This window comes from Gymnoscopelus braueri, assembly GCF_963280865.1.
Source record: "Gymnoscopelus braueri genome assembly, chromosome: 1".
Lineage (NCBI taxonomy): Eukaryota > Metazoa > Chordata > Actinopteri > Myctophiformes > Myctophidae > Gymnoscopelus > Gymnoscopelus braueri.
Genome location: NC_137603.1, coordinates 35,889,783 through 35,902,618, shown reverse-complemented (window position 1 = coordinate 35,902,618; position 12,836 = coordinate 35,889,783). Strand labels below are relative to the sequence as shown.

General features: G+C 47.2%; 1 protein-coding gene across 1 annotated transcript in view; it reads right to left on the bottom strand.

Annotated features, from left to right (window-relative positions):
* LOC308088536 (neural-cadherin) overlaps positions 1–12,836 on the bottom strand; it is a gene marked incomplete at both ends in the record, with an annotated part of 375,895 nt that overhangs the window by 164,217 nt on the left and 198,842 nt on the right. The window contains one exon of the mRNA XM_080433011.1: positions 1,993–2,120. Within this exon, the coding sequence (XP_080289137.1) occupies positions 1,993–2,120 (128 nt within the window). The remainder of the gene's footprint in view (positions 1–1,992; positions 2,121–12,836) is intronic.

Genomic DNA, 12,836 nt, shown 5'->3' with positions numbered 1-12,836 from the left:
GTGCTATGAGCTTGTATATCTGCTATTTTTGAAAAATCGTGAACATTTGTGCAAAATCTTTGAATATATATATTTTTAAAGCCAACATTTGTAACTCAAATCTTTGCTTCTGGGGGGGTCCCTGGAACGAAACATTTTGAGATGGGGGGGTCCGCGGCCAAATACATCATTTTGGGGGTCCTTGACGTGAAAAGGTTTGAGAACCCACTGATATTATAGGTTAGGATTTGAAAGACATTTTGTAGATGCGTTCCCGGATTGAATGGGTTAAATGAACACTCCATAACATTCTTGTGAGCAGAGAGGCAGGCGATCCCCATGGCTCACAGGAGGAGATCTCAATGTGCTAGTTTTAACTACGACGGTGTACAAAATGGACTCCTGCTGTGTGCAATAATCCCACTTGCATTAAGACAGACACATTATTATGTCCATCAACCCCACACACAAGCTATTTTAGCCGTGTTAACCCATTAAGACAGAGAACGCATCTCTGTCATTTTAAGATGTCTTTGGGCTATTCAACGTTTTGTGTGAATATTTGAATATAGGCCTATATATTTTAAAGGGAACATTTGTAACTCAAATCTTCCTGCTTCATGGGGGTCCCTGGAACGAAATATTTTGAGATGGGGGTCCGCCAAATACATATCATTTTGGGTGGACGTTCGCTTTAAAAAATATACATATTCAAAGATTTGCACAAAAAAAAAAATATATCTACAAGCTCATAGTGCGGCACTTGGTGCCGCGCTATGAGCTTGTAGATCTGCAATTTTTTGAATGGCCAAAGAAATAAAAAAAATATTCTTTCCCGGTCTGAATGGGTTAAGCGGTCAGATGGGTGGGCCGGCATTTTCAGAGCATGCTTATTTTAATGATCGATCAGTCGATTGTGTTCCGGCTTGGATCAATGTAACTAATTAAGTATTCCCATTTATCGGTATCACAATGAAAACACATGTTTTCATTGTGATACCGATACATTATTTTCGTTTTTCCACCAGATGGCGCTGTCCTCTATCACCTGAGTGACCGTTTTCACCCTCAAGTCAAACAGATCCAGGAGATCACGGGATCGAAAGATCTCCCCCCCCCGCCCCCCGTCAACTTCCTGTTTAGTGTTTATTAGAAAACAGCTGTATCTTGAGTTCTCTTTTTCCCTGTATTTTGGCGAGACATGCTATTTTCAACAGCCTGTAAGAAGGGAAGGAGGAGTCGCGGTCAGTTTTTTTTCTTTCTCACGGCAGCACAGTGATACCCACCATGCTTAGTAGCCGTCGGGCGATCGATCATACATGGATATAAATATTCTGTGACCAGTTGAAAACGTAAGATAAACATGCATATTTTTTGACGAGAGATGCTATATTCATCAGCCTGTAAGAAGGGAAGGAGGAGTCGCGGTCAGTTTTTTTTTCTTCTCGCGGCAGCACAGTGATCCCTGTCGTGCTTGACAGCCGCCCTGGGATCGATCATATTGGATATAAATATTCTGTGGCCAGTTGAAAAGGTAAGAAAAACTAAAATCGCCGTCAGTGGGCAAACGCAGCCAGAAATAAGTCTGGCAGTGAATGAGTTAATTCCGCCAGTGGACCCCGGCCCAAAGGTTGGGAATCGCTGGCTGCTCTAATGGTATTATTTTGAAGTTCGGCGGAGGTCTTAGTGTAAAGAGGCACTTAGGAAAGTATGGATTTCCTGTCTGCTCCACAGAAGGCCAGGCTGAATTGATAAACATATGAGTTAAGAGGTGAAGAGGTGCACTCTCCTCAGCAGTGTGCATCTCTCCTAATCAGTTACTTCAATTGGGCATGTACGCTGAAAGAGCAACACCATTTATAAGAGAGATGTTCATCACAGTCTTCTCTTTGTTGTTGCATGTTTTTGTTTGTGTGTGTGTGTGTGTGTGTGTGTGTGTGTGTGTGTGTGTGTGTGTGTGTGTGTGTGTGTGTGTGTGTGTGTGTGTGTGTGTGTGTGTGCGTGCGTGTTCACCTTGCCATTAAGGCCCAGGTCCATGTCGTTTGCAGACACCTGAAAGACCAGAGTCCCTGCTTCGGCCCCCTCTGTGACGGAGGCCTCGTAGATGGATGAAGTGAAGAAAGGAACATTGTCATTTACATCTAGAGAAGGGCAGAGAGAGAGCGAGAGAGGAGGTGTCAGGGATAAAAAGTCATTTTCATCTATTCGACAAGCTGCTTCTGAACATTAGTGTGAGTAGTAGAGAGACAACCAGGGGTTTGGCGTAATCGGCGCAAGCAAATGTAGGATAGTTGATTCAAGGCCAGAAGCATTATAATAATGTCTAGACTAGGGCAACCCATTAGGTCTAATGTTGTCCAAGGGCCATTTTTTGTCGTCTTTCCTCATCACAAATGTCTTAATCTATGAATTACAGATGGAACCTTGAATCCATTATAGACCTTCTCCCTCTAACCTCCCTGTGGAGGAGTTAAAAAGCTTTCTTATTAAGATAGATACGGGGAAATTAGGAGAGATGGAAAGTGAGGGGAGAGAAAGAAAGAGAGAGAGAGAGAGAGAGGAGTGGAGGTCTGTACAATTTTTTTTCCCCGCAGGTGTGTGTGTGTGTGTGTGTGTGTGTGTGTGTGTGTGTGTGTGTGTGTGTGTGTGTGTGTGTGTGTGTGTGTGTGTGTGTGTGTGTGTGTGTGTGTGTGTGTGTGTGTGTGTGTGTGTAAATGTGTGGAGAGACCAGGGCATGCTGGCTAGGGAGGACTAATAGGCCAGCGGCCAGCAGTATTAAGTAGCGATGATGGGGACTTAAGCCTGGTTAACAGCAGTCAAACATCAACCCAAACAAAATGATGCCAGGCTAAAGCAACAGCATTCGGAAGCACTGTGACATCTAATGATAGGGTGAGGGATGAGAGCATTAAAGCAGCTGTCAAAGTAATTTGGAAAATTAAGTAAACATTTGAAAATAATTATGGTTTAATGTAATTATGTCTGAGTGGAATACACTCCTCTCATTCTTTAGTATTTGCTATATCTGTTGTAGACTCCTTGGCTCCACCCTGCTTTAGGAATGGTTGCCTGCTAGACACCCTGTCTCCTAACAGAGACATTTGCATTCTTTTGTTTCACTTCACATGCTAAGGTGACAAATTAACAAGTCTGTGATTGGTGTCCATGTGGGCCAGGAGGTGCTGTGAGAACTGTTTGAAGTCACTTGTATAAGACATGTAACCTTTCAGTGTGTTCCTTGAGTTCAGACCGGCGGTTGCATACATTTCTTGTCCTGCTTAAATGTAAGTTTGAGTCTCCTTTTTGATATCAGAAATATATCACCAATTCTTCTAAAACTGTGAATTTGTCTGTGCCTTATTTTGTCTATTCTGTTTGACTGAGTTCCCATTCAGATTCTGCCTAGACATTTGGAAGTCCCGCCGTTGCTATTGGGCTTGGATTTTGCTGCGGCGCGGTGTTTGACTGTACAGTGGGGGGTAAGGACAATCTTTTACTGTTCAGTCAAGCACAAGCGGTAAGTTCTGGTGAAATCTGTTTGGGTAGCTGGTATAAGGCAGACTGTGGTTCAGTGGTTTTGGAGTGTGTTGGTGGTGTCTTTGTTTGTATTGTTTAGTGTTAATAGACATTCAGACTGAAGGATATAGTATATCGCTTCATATTGATAGAGAGGTTTAGGTTGTGGAGAAGTTCTGACTGTTGTAGTGTAAGCATTTTCATTAGGTAGGTTGATTCAGCGTTTTGCCTTTTTGTAGTCAGACGAAATACGCTTCTTAATGTAAGCCGACGTTGTTAAGTCTCCTGGTGTTTTTGTTTGTGGTGATGCAGTCTGTTCGTTTTTATTCTTTTACCTGCTGCTAATCAAGTAAGTAGATCAGGGAATTATTCATTAATTTTGCTGCATCTATGCAAGTTGAATGGTCTAAGGGGGACGTAAGTCTTGCCTTCAGTAGCTACTATAGAAAGGGAGGTTTATCCTTGCCTAAGGTCCTTTTGCTAACAAAGCAAGAAAAGCGCTGAGTGAATGAGTTTTTGTTTGTTTGTTTGTGAGTCAAAGTACATTTGTCTTTATACTTTGTGATATTTTGGAAGTTCTTTTCAGCAACACAGTGTTCTTTTAATTTTTCTTGAGGCTTGGTTTATGTTTGTTAGAGGGGGAATTTTTCAATTGCCTCCCATTTATGAACGAAACCTGCAAGGAGAAAGTCCCTTTTGTTGTCTGTAATAGAGATTTGATTTATATATACAGTTATTTTGGCAGAATTATTTGAGTTTTAATACTTTGAGTTTTAATACTTACCATAGTAAATTGAACAGCATTAATTAAATAAGACATTATATAAATAATATCGCCTAGGTTGAGTGCGTACAATAATAATAATAGTAGTAATAATATTAAAATGCATATTGAGAGCTTTAAATTTAACATGGGGGCAATACTTGCATATAAGAAGGAATATCAGGGTCCTGCAAGGATTGTGCATGACAAATTTGGAGTTAAAGGGGTTGCATTTCTGCCAAAATGGCATAAAAATTATGGTTTTCCTGAACATGGAAGCTTTAAACAGCCTGTGCTCCGATCTTTGAGGAAAAAGATGGCAAAAGAGTTTGGAGAAAAAATTGATAAAAGCAAAGGGTCTGCTTGTGCTACATTAAATGCTAAATGGAATAAACAGCTCGATGGGTTAAAGCTATGGGAGGAGACGGCCAACTCTCGAAGGGGGGTGGGGACAAAGATGCACAAAGTTGATTGTCTAGTGACAGTAACCCCCCCTCACAGTCAGGGCTCACAGCTGGGAGCCTCACTCCTGGTGCCTACTCCAGCATTTTCAGAGAATTTGCCGACACCCGGCGCTGCCGCTGAGTCTCAGCTGTTGGCGCCCCCATCATATAGTAATATAATGGGCCAAATTCAAGAGAGTTCTAGATTCCCATCTAAATCCGTGAGTGGCCTGCTAGGAAGAAGCCATGTTTTTCCAGGATCTGTAGCACCTCTGGGTCAATATTCAAGCATTTCCAGATCTGGCTTATCATACCAGCCACAGTTGTCACTGGTTGGAAGCAACATGCTTCTTCCAATGTTGGAATGCCCGGATGGCCAGGGGGGTATCCAGAGGGTTTATAGGCCTTGGAAGATAGCAGAACTTCAGGCAATAGTAAGCTCACTGCCAGACCCAAGGAGCAATGGTGTAACATTTGCCACTGCTTTTAAGAAAATGACAGCCCAATGTAGTCCGACTTCTGCAGAACTAGAGCACGTGTGTATTACTAAATTAGGTCTCCTTTGGGGGGAAGTAAAACCTGTGACGTGGAATTCGAACGCGACCTGGTCAGCTGATGGAGCGTCTCCTTATCAGATACAGTTAGCTGCCCTAGCTACTGCATTTGAGGATACATTTAAACCAGTAATTAACATGACAACGGTCTACTCATGTGTGCAGAAGCCAAATGAAACATTTGATGATTATTTCGCTAGGAAATTGCCTGTTTTTAATTCACACAGCGGTAATGCACAGCCTGTTGACATTGCAGTAGATTCGTCATGGGAAAGACAGTTCATTCAGACTCTGGTGGATGGGCTCCTCCCTGAGGTGCGAGCAGTCTTTGTGAGACATTGCATTGCATGGCAAAGTGCCAGATTGAATGATGTGAAGAAATACTGTCTGCACGCGGACACGATAATACGAGAAGAAGAAATTCTTCAACTGAAAAAGTCAAAAGCCACGGGTGATAGACTGCTAATGGCTCAATTGGAATTCTATGCTCCAGATAATGGTGGTCCGGCTGATGTGACCACATTAGATGAGTGGTTATGTTGGAACTGTCATCAGCCTGGTCATTTTGCGAGAGAATGCGACGTTGACGCCTTGTAAGCCATTTTAAGAGTTTTTGCTCTGAGGGACGCCTCACGAGCAAAGACTGACCGTACTAAATTGAGTTGTTTTTCCATGTCTTAATATCTTGCTTAAAGTGTTCTTCTCCAGGTTTTGAACATAAGGAAAAGGTTATGTATATATGATGTGTTGATTGTTTTATAATGTCCCCAGTTTCCTTTAGGGTTGCAGAATTTAATGCGTGGGAGGCTGACTGTTATTTTGATGTGAATTCATATTGCTATGTTATGAGTGTTTATCTTGTGTCCTTCTGTGACTAACAACTAATTACTAATATTACTAATTCCTAAACTATTGGCATGCGCGTCGGAAAGTATTGTGTTGTAATTTCTTTGGTACAAGGAAGATAGAACTTTCTGGGCGTCCAAGCTGTGGGGGTAAGTATGTTTTAATTTTGTAACAGTTGAGTGAATTGTGCAGTTTCTGTTTAAACTTAGATTTCTATTAAAGGTTTGTTTTTGTTTAATGGTTTCTTCTCTCTTAGTAATATAAAGCATGGCCAGGGCTGCATCACTACATATGGTCCCAGTGAAGTTTATTATACCTGCAGAAAATTTTTGGCTTGTTTTGCAAGTAGTGAGAATTTAAGGTGATAGGGTTAGTTGAGTGATGTTAACAATGCTGTTTTAAGTTTTCTTTTAAGGTCCGCTGGAGTGCTTGCCGAGAGAGGGAGATTGGACGTACTGAATACTGGTTTGGCAACTTGTGTGGTATAGTATCGGTGGTTTGCTTTTGCACGTTAAGTGTTTTTTTTTAGGGAGTGAAATAATTTTCTATATTGTGTTCAACCATATGTGGGTTTTTAAAACATTGTTTTCTCTTTCCTTGCAGGTGGAGCAAATGGGTTAGGTGTGAAGTGTCCATTTCTGCCTGTGGTCTGGATGTTCGTGTTGGACTCCAAACAGCTACCGGCGTTCTCCACTCTTCACAGAGGAAGGCACAGAGCGCCGCGGACGTGGACGACCGTGGCCCAGTGCTGGTGTGTTCTACGGCGTTTATTGGATGGCCAACGGGACATTCACTGGCTGGACCTAACCTTTTCGATGATTGCGAAGTTTTGCTCTACAATTGCTTTTTCCCCACTGCAAGAGTTGGCTGGAACAATGGACTAGGGGACCCATGATGGAGGAACTTTTCGGAGCTTATGTGTGTTTTTATTTTTATTTTGTAACTGTATTTTTCTGTTCATGAATGGTACTTCTACATATCGTTGGCGGGAATGGTGGTCGCATCTGTTTGATGGGCTGGATGGGAATTTTCCTGTAAAGTTGACTATGGGTTTTTCGCCTGTCCCTGCGATGTGTGCTATGAGTGTTGTTTTGTGAAAGGTTCTTCAAATGTTAAAACGGGGGAATGTCAAAGTAATTTGGAAAATTAAGTAAACATTTGAAAATAATTATGGTTTAATGTAATTATGTCTGAGTGGAATACACTCCTCTCATTCTTTAGTATTTGCTATATCTGTTGTAGACTCCTTGGCTCCACCCTGCTTTAGGAATGGTTGCCTGCTAGACACCCTGTCTCCTAACAGAGACATTTGCATTCTTTTGTTTCACTTCACATGCTAAGGTGACAAATTAACAAGTCTGTGATTGGTGTCCATGTGGGCCAGGAGGTGCTGTGAGAACTGTTTGAAGTCACTTGTATAAGACATGTAACCTTTCAGTGTGTTCCTTGAGTTCAGACCGGCGGTTGCATACATTTCTTGTCCTGCTTAAATGTAAGTTTGAGTCTCCTTTTTGATATCAGAAATATATCACCAATTCTTCTAAAACTGTGAATTTGTCTGTGCCTTATTTTGTCTATTCTGTTTGACTGAGTTCCCATTCAGATTCTGCCTAGACACAGCCAAAACCATTAGCTGGAACAGGGAGTGGTAGTTACAAATTTGGCTTTGGCAGATAAGAGGGGTGAGGTTGGACATATGTGTTGCCCTCTGAAACTTATAACACACTCGTCAGGGGGGGCACCAAACGGCACGGCAAAAGCGAAAGAAGACTCTACTATCACGGAATCCTGAAAAGTAACCGTTTTGGATATTTGAGGTTTCCACACGAAAATACAGTAGTGTTGCAAAACTCAGGGTTACGGATGTAACCCCGGTTTCTTTAGAATTCGGAGTAACATACTCACTATGGGATATCAGCGCCCCCTGGCGTTGATGCAGAGCTACATACCATAAACTCCCGGGCCATTCATTGGCTGAGAAGGGTATGTCACGTGTCCGGTAGACCGGAAGAGGTATAAAACCTCTTTCGTGACGTGGCTCATCCTCTTTAACACGCTCTCTGCATGCAGATGCACACAAACAGGGGTGTTAGGTGAGTATGTTACTCCGAATTCTAAAGAAACCGGGGTTACATCCGTAACCCTGAGTTTCTTGTCTAATTCTCCGTAACATACTCACTATGGGATACATAAACCCCCCTGGGGCTTATAGCCATACCGAATCTCAGGTCCGCACGCCCCCTAGCCATAAGGCCCCGTCCCCATGGACGTGACCTTCGGCCTCACGGGCGCCCCAGCCCTCCGGACAGACATTTCCCTGGAGAGGGCCCAGGAAGTAGCCACGCCTCTAGTAGAGTGAGCCTTCAGTCCTTCTGGAACTGGAGCGCCACTACTGACGTAGGCCAGCCTAACGGCATCCAAACTCCATCTAGAAAGCGTCGCCTTAGTCACTGCCTTCCTCCGACCATCTGGGCCGAAGGAGACAAAAAGTTGCGACGACGACCGGCCGACCGCCGTCCTCTGGCAGTAGAGCTTCAACGCCCTCACTGGGCAGAGACAGTGCAGCCGCCTATCCTCCGCAGAAGCGAAAGGAGGCGGATGAATCAGCTCAACCGGTGTCTGGGTCACCATTCCGTTCTTGGGAACAAACGCCATGTTGGGCTTAACCAAACCCTGCTGTCGTCTCCCAAGAACCTCATGCACTCCGAACTTACTGAGAGCGCATGTATGTCGCTGACCCGTGTAGCTGTAGTGATAACAACCACAAGAACCGTTGCGAGACTAATGATCTCCAGATCCATAGAGTGAAACGGCTCGAACGGTGGGAGGCAAAGCGCCCCCAGCACCACCGCCAGGTCCCAGGCCGGGAACAGAGGCCTAGAGACCGGCCTGGCCCGCCTGGCACCGTTCATAAAACTACGCACCAGCGGATGTCGGCCAACCGTCATGTCATCGAAACCCACGTGACAAGCGGAAATGGCCGTCTGGTACACCTTAACCGTCGAGAAAACCAGACCTTGGTTCAATTTGTCCTGCAAGAACATGAGGATGCTGCGTACCGAGGCCCGGAAGGCCTCAACCGGCGGTGACTGACTCAGACACCATGACACGAACAGGTTCCACCTGTCGTCGTACGCAGACCTCGTGGAAAGGGCCCTCGCCCCCTGGATGGTAGCTACCACCTCAGGGGGCAGGCCATAAGAAGTCAAGGTCTCCCCCTCACGGGCCAAGCCCACCGGTCTAGTCCTGAGGTTGCTTGCGGAAAATCCCGACCCCTGCCTGCCGTAGCAGATCTCCGATCGGGGGGAGGGCCCAGGGCTCGTTGTAGAGGAGAGGATTATTCCTAACCTCCACGCGCCCCACGCCAGTGCCACCAGTGGCACTGACAGTCCGTGGAGTCTGACCCTCTCCAAGTTGAGAGGACCAACTCCAGTGACGGGAATGCCTAAAGCAGTTCAGTCGGCCAACCTGGCCCAGATCTGGCTTGTTATCTCCGGAGGAGAGGCCAATCTGCGTACCAAAAAATGCCCCTGGACAACAGAGTCGCTCCGCTGTTCAGGAGGCCCGGTACCTGCGAGGCTCTGGTTGACATAAGGCGCGCGTCGCACCACAGCGTCAGATCGCCAGCTAGCCTGTCCAACACTGGAGAGGCCAGGCCTCCCTGCTTTTTGGCATAGCACACGGTCGTGGTGTTGTCGGTTCTGACCAGGACATGACAACCTCGAAACCTTCCGCGAGACCACAGCCCCCATTCTGACCCCTCGGACAGAAGGGCTGCATCTGACCACGATCTAAGCGTGTCCACGCACCGTGGGGATACCCGGACCTTCCGATAACCTCAGGTGGACGGGGCTCCAAGAGCCCACATCCACCTCCGGGGAAAAAAGGTCACATGTGGGGCTTGTCCAAACGAAACAGGTGTAAGGCCGAAGTCATGAGACCCGTCGCCTGCACGCATAGCCTGTATGTGACTTGTCGCCTCACGCGAGAAGACCATAGGCCGAAAAGCTGTCTATCCCGCCCGGGACAGACGCGCCGTGAGCCTGGTCTAGCCCAGCGAGATCCCCTATGAAGGTGGTCCGCTGAGACGGGACCAAGACGCTCGACGGACGGTGACGGTGAAAAACCCCGCGACGTCAAGTGGGGAAACGGTCACGTCGGTGTGCCGCGCCACCTCCTGACCGTGGTGGATAGAAAGGAACATGGAAACAAGCATTGAAAACAATGCTGGTCCACCCATCTCCTTAACGCACCGTCCGCAAAGAGGGTCACACACCAGTACAACCACAGTGTGTTGTTGTTGATCAGGGGAGCTGACCAGTACAACCACAGTGCGTCACTGATGTACTGAAAAACCCCTACACACACAGTGTACCACTGAAGTACCGGGATAGTAAACAGTTCCGGACTGCAAACTCTCCAACAAGCTGCCTCAGCAAGCGAGTTAGTAGGGGCTCTGATGTCACCCAGTGCGGACAACGCACACGTTTCCAACTGGACCGGTGATGTCGCCACGTGATCCAGCGGACCCGCACATGCGGGGCCGTTAGAGACCGTGGAAGGGTAGCGGTGGTAGGTGGCCACCGTGGTGTTGCTTTAGCGGGGCTGGCTATGCGCTGCACCAAAAAACAACACTGCAATGTGTTGTTGTTAGTGAGGCCAGTTAGCCGCCAATCGAAGCAACAGTAGCCTGACTGGAGGTTATGCAAACCTAGCAGCTAACAAGCTAGTCAAGGCTAAATCACCATGAGCCAAGAAACGTTGAGATCCGTTTCCAAGGGAACCGGTTTCTTGTGTGTGCGTTGCCATGGGGACCAAAGACGCTACTACTGGTGCTAGCAGCGCTAACCCTGTGTGCGTTGCCATGGGGACCAGCGACGCTGCCACTGCCGCCAGCGGTGCTAACCCTGAGGTGACCGCTCGAGGCAGTAGAGGTACTAACGGTCCGTTAGGACCCGGCGGGGTCACGTGACCGGTCACGGGGACCTTGCCTGACGTCAGCATCCGGTTTGTCCGCCAGCGCAGCCTGTCTGTTTCCATGGAAACCAACGGCGCTGTCACTCTGACAAACGGGGCCGTCCGAAGTAAGCCTACCTTGGCCGTCGCCCTCTCGTCTGAGCCCAAAGGCTCCGGACGGAGCGTCGACAAAGTCGTCCTCCCCGTAGGGAGTGCTTTGTCGCTCGTTAGTGGCGACCTGTAGTCCGTGAGGCGGTACGGCAAAGGGGGCATCTGTCCCTCCAAAATGGCGGAGACAGAGGTCCGCTCTTTGACCCAAGTATTTATTGAGACCCTTCAGATTCAGAATGGGTCGTACCCCCCCCCCCCCTTCTTTTCCACCAGAAAATATTACGAATAGAAAACCAGTTGGTTCCGATTCATAGATAGTTGTCTGACTATGTCACTCTGAATTCTAAGGAAACCGGGGTTACAACGTAACCTCGAGTTTCTTGACAAATTCGGAGTAACATACTCACTATGGAGAGAGAGAGAACCCTCTCTCAGAGACATGGTTGCCTTATCCTCTGCATGAGAGGAACAACACCGTGTCTGACATAGGAGAATTTATGCATAAGAGCACGTGGAAAACAGACCAATACAACCACAAAGTGTTGTTGCGGATCAGGGGAGCTGACCAATGCAAACACAGTGTGTCACTGCTGTACTGAAAAACCCCGTACACACACAGTGTAACGCTGATGTACTGGGATAGTAACCAGAAGTATCGGAAGTAATTCTTTAATAGCGCCCTTGCTCAAGAAGGAGGAGACTTCCTCCCTCAGAGTGATGGCTGCTGGACCCATTGCATGGGAAAACAATACTTTTCCTGTCAGTGGGGGGTTTTGTGGAGAATTGCAGCCTGAAACCCTTTAGTATTGTGAGCAATACCTAAGGATTCGAATTTGCAAACCTTCCATTGCTCCACACACCGAGCGAGTGGCTTGGACGATGACGTCAACGGCCGCTCGGAGAGTGGGAGCGTTGCCATGGGGACCGTTGCCATGGGGACCAGTGACGCTGCCACTGCCGCAGGCGGTGCTAACCCTCGGGCCAACGGAGGACTCGGAGGAGTCACGAGACTGGCCACGGGGAAAAACCCCGGCGTCAGAATTAAGCTCAAAGATATATACAGTGAAAACTAGATCACACCACTGGATATATATATCAATGATTAATCCTACCTTGGCCGTCGCCAGAGTGTAGAAGAGAGAGTAACGTCACGCTTTGATCTCGCCGCAAAGCGGGCATCTATGGGCTATAGTTCCAACATTGGAACTATCTCATTGACGTAGACAGAGCACTTCCGCATTCCATTCTCACAATGGGATCGAAGCCACTGTCATTACTCTCTTCCTAACTTACTCTGGCCGCCGCCATCTTGTCTAAGCCCAAAGGCTCTGCATGAAGTGCCGACAAAGTCATCCTCCCTAGGAGGTGCTTTGTCGCCCTCCAGCGGCGAACGTGAGGCGGTACGGCCAAGGGGTCATGTCTGACCGAAGTACTTCCGGTTCACAGTGGTGCTTGGGCACTTCCTGTGGGACGGATGCCTGTGAGGCGACAAAACCTTCCTCCCCGTAGGGGATGCTTTGTCGCTCGTTAAAGGCGAACGTGGCCTGCAAATCGTGAGGCGGTGCGGGAAAGGGGGCATCTGTCCCTCCAAAACGGCGGAGACAGAGGTCCGCTCTTTCTGACTCAAGGACTTCCGGTCCACAGTGGCGTTTCGCTGCGACCCGTGAG